The sequence below is a fragment of the Propithecus coquereli genome, unplaced genomic scaffold (assembly GCF_000956105.1).
Source record: "Propithecus coquereli isolate 6110/MARCELLA unplaced genomic scaffold, Pcoq_1.0 Scaffold111, whole genome shotgun sequence".
In the NCBI taxonomy this organism is placed as follows: domain Eukaryota; kingdom Metazoa; phylum Chordata; class Mammalia; order Primates; family Indriidae; genus Propithecus; species Propithecus coquereli.
Genome location: NW_012135081.1, coordinates 4732463 through 4742483, shown reverse-complemented (window position 1 = coordinate 4742483; position 10021 = coordinate 4732463). Strand labels below are relative to the sequence as shown.

General features: G+C 50.7%; 1 protein-coding gene across 2 annotated transcripts in view; it reads right to left on the bottom strand.

Annotated features, from left to right (window-relative positions):
- Window positions 1-5339: 5339 nt before the first annotated feature.
- The window catches only part of HOXC4 (homeobox C4), a 38264-nt gene continuing 33582 nt past the window's right edge, over window positions 5340-10021 (bottom strand). The window contains exons 2-4 of one of the 2 annotated variants that reach the window (XM_012654196.1): window positions 8071-8187; window positions 6993-7437; window positions 5340-6501 (exon numbers count right to left, since the gene is read on the bottom strand). In XM_012654196.1, the coding sequence (XP_012509650.1) occupies window positions 6146-6501; window positions 6993-7431 (795 nt within the window). In that variant the 5' untranslated portion in view covers window positions 7432-7437; window positions 8071-8187 and the 3' untranslated portion in view covers window positions 5340-6145. Of the gene's footprint in view, window positions 6502-6992; window positions 7472-8070; window positions 8188-10021 lie in introns of those variants that run through there. The other variant, XM_012654203.1, reaches the window with a different exon arrangement.

Genomic DNA, 10021 nt, shown 5'->3' with positions numbered 1-10021 from the left:
TCCCGGACCCACTGCCTTTTTGTTCCTCCAGCTAGAACTCCAGCCCCATTCTGTAACCTTATTTTCCAAAATCTGTTCCAGCCAAGTGGAAAGATTCCACATGTACAAAGTTACAAAAACAGGACTATCACCCAAAGGGGCAGAGTCACAAATAAGAACTAGGCCTTAACTGTGGCAGGGAGAGATAATCCCAACAAGAACAAACCAGTTTGGAGGATTTTCTCCCAAGTGACACCCACCCCCCATCAATAGCCCATCTGATTTGAGAATACTGTTTCCCCTTTTATAAAAGCCCTACTGCTAACCTGGCACCCAGAGACAAAAGCCAGTGGACAGAAGAAGGAAATTCTTCCCAGGATTGGGGGGCAGGAGGGGAGCATTCTTGGCCTGGAATTCCTCTGATGGAGGGGATTGTTGGTTTGATGGCGTGGGACCCCTCAGGGCTGTCCTGAGTCCCAGGTCCGGATGTGTTCTATTGATAACTAGATCTCCCCTCTACATCCCCGCAAAGATCTTGAGAGGGTCCCATTTCCTGCTCTTGTAACTGGAGAAAACTATGCTCTCCTTTCTAAAGAAAATGAAATCTCCTTTTTTGGTGGTGGTAGTGGTGGGGTATTGGTCGAGGAGCAACTGAGAGTCCGCTCAATTTTCCATGAAAAATGGAAGATGGAATAGGGGGAAGAAAAGGAGGCTGGGATCTAAGAGGCTGGACCCCCGAGGCCGAGGGGAGTTCACCGCGCAGTGAACCCTCTCAGCCGGCCACGCAGCCCACGTCCCCCGGCCCGCACCCTATTGTCCGCCGTCCAAGCCTGGGGTCGTGACCCAGCTGAAGGCGACACCGCGCCCAGAGCGGAGCGCGGTGGAACCCGGAACCGGAGGAGGAGCGATCTGCCGCCGGCCCCTCAAACCTCGCTTTTGCCGGGGATGGCCCCATTTCGCGATCATTGAGATCCTAGTTTCTTCGAGAAGGGGAGCCAAGACATCCCTTACCCCATGAAGTCAGTCGCATTTTGCCCCATTCTCTGGTGCCCGGCTTCATGGGAAGCCAGAGGCCGCCGGGAGCGGAACCTAGGGTTTGGCTATTTGGCAGTGCCTCCTGCACGCTCAGTTTCAGGATTTCTCTGCCTGGAAATTCAAATACTGTATACTTTCTTCTCCCAGTCTCTGACGCTGGGAAGAGAGGGAGTCGGAAAGGAGGAGTGAGTAGAGGTGACACTTCTTTTGACCCCCATAACAGCAGGCAGAGCAGATTAGGGTATCTGGTAATTGTTGATGGGGATTGGAAATTTAAAACAGTCCCTTCCCCCACTATTAGGCTCTGTAACCCTATTCACCCTCAAACCTACTCTGAGATCTTCCTTAGCCATCTTGTTTTCCCTTCCTCCTGATTTATCTCTGCCGGGCCTGGCAGGAATGGGCAAGCAGGTAAACGGAACCGCAGGGGCCCTTGTTCCTGCTGGCATGGAGGTGCTACCTGGGCCCTGTGTTGAAAGAAGCCAGAGAGCTGACACCAGAAAGAAGAAAAACCTTGAGGAGTGGAGCGAAAGCGAGATCTGAGAAGGGCTCCTGGCTTTGGCGGGCAGATGAGCAAACCCAGCTTTAGTTTCCGCTCCCCTAGTCCAAAAGGGATCCGAGTTCCTTGAGCTGCACAGGTTTTTAAATGTCTGAGGGATCCCTTCAGGTCCCTGGCTCAAAGAGCCCACCCTACCATTCTTAATCCTCAGGAGGCAGCTAAAACTCGGATACCCAGAGCAGCCACACATGCTGCAGGGGAAAAATAAAAATGGGGCTAGGGATTTGGGGTGCAGAAAAAGCAAGCTGAAAGGGGTGGTAAGTTCTAGCAAAAAGACTGGTCAGAGGCAAAGACTTTTTTTTGTCCCACCAAATCTCCCAAATGTTTATTCTGGGCCCCTGCCCATCTAGATAAATCAAGCTAACAGATTAGGAAGTTCATAAAATTGTATTCTTAGGTAATGACATCCAGAAAGGTAATAAATATTCTCTCTGCTCTGGTGGCTGCTGGAGTTGGGGGATCTTCCATCTCTTTTTCCCAGCCTGAGAGGGGTCTCTTGGAAGGGGGACATTTTAATTAGAATTAGCTCTCCAAAGGCGGGATGCCAGATAGAAGCTATGGAAAACCCGGAGAAGTGGCTTTGTGAGTGCAATATCGTGCTCCCCCAAAACTGGGCAAAAAGCAGAGAAAAAGATAGTAGAATTGCCCCAGCACACTGCTCCTCCCCATCATATCATCCTCGAGCTCAAGGACCCCTTTTGGAATCAGTCTCCCCTAATCCTAGAAAAGCAGAGAAGGGCATCCTGGCCCCAACCTCCCGGCAAACCCCTGTATTGTTTTACCTTTCCTACCACTGCCCCAATACTCACACTCACACATACACCCGACAGTGGGAAGACATCCCTGGATTTCAATCTGCCAAGTCCACACAGGAGGAAAACTGACGCACAGATTGCAGAAAAAACTTTGTAGGAAACTTCATACAAACAGCAGCAAGAGGCTCTCAGAGAAACAAAGTGCCCCCAAGTGCCCCCGTTCTTTTCCCCCAGTCTCTATTTCTCAGGCTCTTTCTCTCTCCTTTTTGGGCCAAGTTTCTTCACTCCTCAGATACACCGACTTGACACAGAAACTACAGAAACTTCGTTTTCCCCAAGCAGAAACCCTCTGTTCACAATTGGATTTCCCGCCTTCCCTCCCAAGACCGGGAGTTGAGACAAAAATTGAGTGGCAGAGATAGAGTTTAAACTTTTGTGCTCCTCACCCCCAGAGCAGATCGAGTACTAACTACTTACATGTCAGGGGGATTTTTGGCCTGTGGGGATCTCCTGGTGCTTGGAGAGAAGGACCTTGGAAGATTGGTGTCGCAGTTTACCGGTCTTCTTTTTACTTAGCCATTGAAGAGAGAGAGATACAATGCGCTAACAGGCATTCATGCGCCTTGCCTCTTCCATTACTCTGGGCAAGAAATCCCCAGTCCTACAAAAGCAATGGCATCCTATCTGGAGACCAGGGGCTGAGCAAGGGCTGGCTTGGGAGGGTCAGAGATGGGGGTGGGGGAGGTCAGAGGCGTTGCTCGACATAAAGGCTATGGGAGAGAAAATGCTGTGTCCTCCCCGTGAACCTGGGCTGCGTCCTCCCCCCAGCCTTTCTCCACTGCTCAACTCAACTTCAATAAAAGCAGGGCCCTCAGCTTCCCAGTGAGGCTGTGGCAGCATGAGGCAGAGCAGCAGGGACCAAGACTTCTGGAGCTTGGGGCCCCAGTCCAGGTTAGCCCTCTTACACTCCACCCCTGCCCAGGCGGCTTAATCCCATTCTGGGTGGTCAGGTCCAAGGCAAAGTTTTGGGAATTGAGGGAAATGGAGCCCACTGGAGGGAAGGCCAGAGGCCAAAATCTTCAAAAACTCACATGTAAGGGATTTTAGTTTTGTTTCATTTGCCAAGAATTATGAATATTTGATGTTTCCCTTTTTCAGACCAAGGACAGAAAGACACATACATACAATAACTATGTGTGTGAGAGAAGAGGAAGGAGAAACAGAAGCCCATAAAGAAGGGGAAATAAAATAATGTCCCAACCTATTTATGCTGGTTTTCCTGAGCTAAAGAGTGTCCCCTCAGCAAGTTCAGGGAGAAACTTAAGAAATAAAATGTAGTGATTTTCCTCCTCCTCACTCTCATCTCTTCCACTTTTGGAAGGAGAGGGATAAACTCCCCCACAGCCAAATTAGCAAACTTAGGAAAGAACTCTGGATCTTAATTTACTTCCTCCCCAGTTTCCATATTAGCTTCTTTACAGGCTTGAAAAGAAACCCTGATCCATCCTTCAGACCTTCCTTCCCTTTTCCCAAGCACAGCTAGACTCCCCCTTTTCCTGCTCTAAAGGTGACTGCCTCAGATGATAGGGGCTACAGTCAGATTTGGTCCCTAATTCACTTGATTACATAAAATAACTCCAGATAATTGTTGGCCTGCTTCCTCATGCTGTATGCAGCATGTTTTTCTGTCTTCAGGGTACCATTGAAGGAGGAGAAAGTAAACCTGAAGGACTCACATATTCCCCCCCAACACGCAGACACGCAAGCACATGCACACACACGTAATACTCCACTCCAGGTGCCAGCGAGCAAGTGGTTCAAGAGGAAATAAATCCAAAGCACACCAAACAGATTTTTACAACTTGGTCTCACTGCTGCCTTTTACTCCAAAATTTGGGGATAGAGGGAAGGGGCATCCCTGACTCCCCTGCACACCCCAGATCTCTTCTTCCTCCCTCTTCTATTTCCAGTTGCCCTTCTTCCTAAAATCTGGGTAATTTGCCTGAGAAGAAGCTCACCAACTGCCCTCCTCCTACCTTCTCCTGATAGACAAACAAAAAATTGAGCAGGCCTTGCTTAGGCCCTGGTCTTCAGGACCAGAATTATTTGGGAACGTTTGGCTTGAATTAATTATTCAGGTAACCCAGGGCCAGTTTTTTGTTTCTTTTCTTAGTCCCAAGGAAACAATTTTTAAAATTAATTAATTTATTTATTTTTATTTGCCTTGTTCAGGCTATCCCCAGTCCCTGCCAGGACCTGGGAGGTTGTAGGAAGAGTGGGTGTTTCTTGCCTCTCTCTGAGTTTCTTTGAAACACCTGGTAGGTCCATGATAAAAGTTAGGGGAAAAAGGTAAAAGTCTTTCATTATCTCCAGGCACCAGCCTTTGAGGCCTATCCATGCAAAGGGACCTCCCAGGCCTCTGGCCTCCACTTTACCCTTTTTTTTTCCAAGTCTGAACAAACAGAGAAACCATCCTGACAGGTCACTGCTGCTTCGGAATGACCAGCTCAAAACCTTTCTTCTTTTAAGGAGAACTCCAGTGTTGAGGGGATATCTTCCTTAATCCCTCATCCCAACAGAGCCCTAAAAGATGAAAACTCTCCTCCTTTGTACTCCCCAAACTTGCCTTCTTGTCTACAAATTAGGCAGGCCTACTTGGCAGAGAGAAGGGAGAAGGGAGGAGAGAAAAATGTACAAAAAGAAGGAACCATGCCTAACTACAGAAAAGTGAGCCCCCCCAGTTCCATTATAAGTACCCCCAGGGGAGTCTGGCATCTCTGCAGACTCTGAGGGAAGGGGACAGGAGAAATCAGCTGTAATTGTTCACATCCCCTATTTTGAAGATTCCTTACCCCAAACCCCTTGCTGGTTCTTCTAAGGACACTGGAAAACCAGTTGAGAGCTAAGATTTGTGTGCTTGCTTAGAGTAAACTTAGGCAACTAATAGAGAAGATGGGATGTTACCAGGCCAGAGTAGGAGGGGGATAAAAAGAAACCATCAGACATTGACGTAAAACTAATTCACATCCACTGGTTTATTATTGATCACGGGGCATTTCACATCAACACTAAAATTCTTTATTGCAAGTTTTACAATAATCAAGTAAATTCAGTCCAAAAACACAATAACCACGATGGGGGTGGGGGGATATTCTACCTATAGACTGCCTCTCTGAACTGAAAGTTCATTTTGATTTTCTTTTGGCTCCTCAAACTGAACAGCTCTGAGAGGCTCTCCAGATGCATTTAGCTTTGTCTGCTGTCTTTGCCCCCTCTCCTCCCACCCCCCCCACAATAATACAAAAGAACTTCATAGCTTTGTTCTCCTTAAAATGACTTCCCCCTCACTAACCTCCCCTGGTGCATTTTCAATGCAAAAGGCCTACGGAAAGAGGGGGGGAAGGAGGAGGAGAAGAAGGATGAGAATTGGCTTAAAAATCTTTTTCCTTTTTTCTTTTCCTCATTTCCCCTGAAATCCACCCAAACCAGACCATCGCACCTTGCAATATATAATTTTTGCAGCTTTTTTTCTTAAAAAATAAATAACCCCCCCAAATGGCCTTAAAAAAAACCCCAGCAGGTACCATGCTAAGACAACATCACATGCTTAAAAGGGTCCTTAACAGTGGAAGGGAGAGGAGGGCAGGGGGCTTGTTTGTTTATCTGTTTTGTCTGTTTGGAATTGACAAGGGACAAGGTGGTAGGAAGAGAAAAAGAACCAAAATATATATATATATTAAATTCTATAAATAAGAGTCAATTTGTGTGTGAGGGGAGGGTGGAGGCATGGGGTGGGGGCAGGGGTGTGAGTTATGTTTTATAACCTGGTAATGTCCTCTGCCCGTTGCTGCTCCGGCGGCGTGGCGCTCTGGGAGTGGTCTTCAGAAGTGCCCGGGGTGGCTGCCGAGAGGGTGCTGGGTGCAGCGCCGGCCGGGGGCGCTGACCTGACTTTGGTGTTGGGGAGTCGGTGGTCCTTCTTCCATTTCATGCGACGGTTTTGGAACCAGATTTTGATCTGCCTCTCAGAGAGGCACAGCGAGTGGGCGATCTCGATCCTTCTCCTTCGGGTCAGGTAGCGGTTGTAATGAAACTCTTTCTCTAATTCCAGGACTTGCTGCCGGGTGTAGGCTGTCCTCGAGCGCTTGGGTTCCCCTCCATTATAATTGGGGTTCACTGGGGGAGGGGGAGGGTAGAAGCAAATAGTGGGGTTCAGAGGCAGCAGTCTCCCCGCCCCCCACCCTCATCCCATCCTCAGCTCTGAGGAACAGGAGGCGGGAGAGGTGGAAATAAAGTCATCAAGCTAAATGGGTTATAAAGAAGTTGAAGGAAGCTGGAGACTTTGTAGTGTAATAAGAGGGGAATCCTCATTGTAACGACACTGAATTATTTATGCGCCCTTAGAAAGCGAGCATAGTTTTCACACATACATAACAGATCGTAGCACATGGCTCGGACTGCCCAGAGTAGCTAAGCCATAAAATTTATGGGGGATGTAATTACCCATTCTCGCTCGTAAATCCAGTTCAATTGTGCTAACCCAGAGTCGCTCCTGGAGAGAGAGGGGGAAGGAGAGAAAGGAGGACGGAGGCCAGAGGGGGCCGAGGAGGGTGGGGAGCGCTGGGGAAGAAGGGAGGGAGGGGGGAGCAAAAAGCAAAGTTGCCTACCCGTGCTAACGTGAATTTTTTTCATCCATGGGTAGACTATGGGTTGCTTGCTGGCGGCGCTGGAGGGATGGTCGGGGGCTGGCTGGCTGCAGGCTGGCGGGGCTGGGGACGGGGAGGCGGAGGCGCCTGAGAGAGGCGCCGGCTCGCAGAGCGGCTGTGATTTCTCAGGGTGGTGGTGGCCCGCCTGGGCCGGCCCGTGGCCTCGCGAATTGCCCGGCCCCTGGAGACTGGTGCAGCTATACTGGCGCTCAGGGTAGCTAGGGCGCGGAGGCGGTGGTGGGTACAGCTCCTGGTGGTGATGCTGGAATCCCGATTCCCTGGTCCGGCCGTAATATTCCGGACTGTGTTCAGGGATGTAGCTATTTTGCGAATATTCTTCGCATGGAGGAAATTTCGGATCGATGTAGTTAGAGTCCATCAAATACGAGCTCATGATCATTAATTTCTGGAGTGGAAAATAATTTTTCTCGCTTTGTCGTTTTTCTGCTCCATAAAGCCCTCCTACTAGCTAGCGACCCTGTAAAGTTACTTTCACCATGTGACTCCGCCGGCCAATCACACGGAGCAACCCAGTCCCCGGATAAGGAACCGAATCGCTTTATTCAAAATGTATCCAATTTTTTTGTGTGTGTGGTGGTGGTGGTGCTGGGGGTGGTGGTGATGTGGGGTTAGCTGGCAGGGGCTGGGATGCCCCTGTGCACATCCCGCCAGACTGACAACCCTCCCTGCAAAAGGAGATGGGAAGCTCCCGGCTCCCCTCCAAAGACTGGGCATTGGGGGGCTGTTGTGAGGCTGTGTGATTCAGCCCCCGCCCAGGGTCTTCCCTCAGGCCTCTAGTGGGCCCCGTGGGTCTTGGCTCCTGAGTTATTCCAGAGGTCTCCGTTCATGGCGATTGTGTCTCAGTCTGTGTAGGTCACTGGGCAGCGCCCCTCTTTCGCAGGAAGAGGAAGTTGAATGAGGACTGGAGTGGAGGTTGGATGGGGAGGGGCCCAGGCTGAGCCGAGGAGGCTGGAGAGCCTGGGGTGCCCCCCCATCCAAGGATACCAGAGTCCAGCCCCCCTTCCCCATATACACTCACCCAACCCTCTGGCCATGGGGCCGGCGAGGCAGGGTCCCAGCTGGACCAGGCAGGTAGAGGCAGCGGGATGCAAATGATTCTGACGTCATTTCTGGAGGTCTGGGGGTTGAGCCCCCGCTGAAGAGAGACAGGAAGTGGTTGGCAAAAGCAGAGTTCAGAAGCCTTGCCCTCCCCTGCTACCCACTGATCCTCCCTGCCCCAGCCCCAGCACAGAGGATCCCTTCTACTGCTGGCTCCTATTTCCACTCCCCATTCTGCCTGGCCTGCTGTTTTCTGACACCCACCTCTAAGGCTCACTCCTAAGGAGCTGAAGCAAGAAAAGCTTTTTGCCAGGAGTCAGTGTCCTGTGATGGTGCCCAGCCAAAGCCCTGAGAGTTCTTTCTCCATCCCCACAGAGAACAGACCTAGCTAAGAGGGAGGCCTATGTGGGTAGAGCCTGCTTGCTTCCGGCCAGGGACTGTATCTGTGTAACACGTGTGTTTACATGTAAACACGTATTCCCAAGGGGGCCGCTCCAGGCTGGCTTCCAAAAACGGAGGGGTGAGCCCACCAAGCTGGGGAGGCAGAGCAGGCCTTGGGGAGCTCCAGCCCCTCCCCATCCTTGCCTCTTTCTGCTACCCACTCACAGTAATACCCTGAAGGGAGGGGGAGGGGGGCAGGGCCATTGAGGAGGGAGGGGGCAAGGAAGGGCTGTTTTACCAACCCCCCCTCAGCTAGGGGTGGTCGTGTCATGCCACCAATTCCAATTAACTGATCGCCCGTAACTCAGAGTTGGGGGGGGTAGCAGAGGGGAGAGCACAGGGAGGGAGCCGAGTCCCCTTGTTGTACTTGATAACAATTATAGTTTAAAATCATAGCTTGCCGGGGCTCAGCTATATTTTACTTGATAACAATAAAAGTGACACATAAAGTTAACTGTTTATGTTTTATTTATTAGACTAAATCTGCCAGCGGTGGTAGGAGCGCTTGCCTCGTCGCTACAGCTTTTATAGGGCTGTAAAACGTCATAAATCAGTCTCGCGGAATCGCCCGCACTCTTTGTGTCGGCGGCGGCGCGGGGCTGGCGGCCGCTGGCTGCCTGCTCCCTCCTTCCCACGAAAAGTCGTAATGTGATTTTTTTCCCTCTGATTTTATTATTATGATCGCCGCCGTGATTAGTCAATCTACCTTTAATTCGCCGCCCTACGCTGCCTCCTCCCAGCCCAGCCTGGTTGACACTTGAATAAGTACCTTTTAAAACGGCATAACAACTATTTGAGGGTTTAATTAGAACATCTGCAATTAAGGGAATGAGGAAGGGAAAGGGGAAAAAAAAGTAAAGCCCTTGTGAGAGGGAGACTGAAGGCGAGAGATTCCCAATCCTCTCGCCAACTTTGGGATGTGAGAGAGGGTCCCCACTTCCAAATTAGGGCTCTCCCTGAGGGCTGGAATGAGAGGGAAACTGGGCCACAGGCCTGCCCAAAGGGGGCCGATTCTCAGCCTGAGCCCCGCCCCCTTCCCTCTTCCAATGCTTTGGGCCCCCACCCCACCCCAGGCTTACCAGGGCTAGTGCTTAGCCCCTCAGGAGCTGGTGCTTGGGGGTCCCTGGATACCCTCTCCTCAAGAGGACAGTGCCCCGCCCCCACTTCACGGGGCTGCTTGAAGGAACAGGAGTTCCCTGGAGGTCGACCATCTCCCTTAGGAGATCCTCAAATTCCCAGAGTTGGTTGAGAACCCTCGCTCACTCCTGTCCCAGACCCTCTGTGTGTGAGACCGGCTCGTTTGATTGGAAGAGGAACTTTAGACCCTGAGTGAAGGGGTGAGGGGAAGCTGCTGCTTTCTTGGTAGTGGTTTGGAGTTGCGTGTTTTCTTTTTTTGTAATTACTGGTGGTGGGAGTGGGTTCATTACAAATTGCTGGAAGAGGGCAAAGGGAAACCAATGCTGAATCCTGATGTCTGAACTATAGCCCCA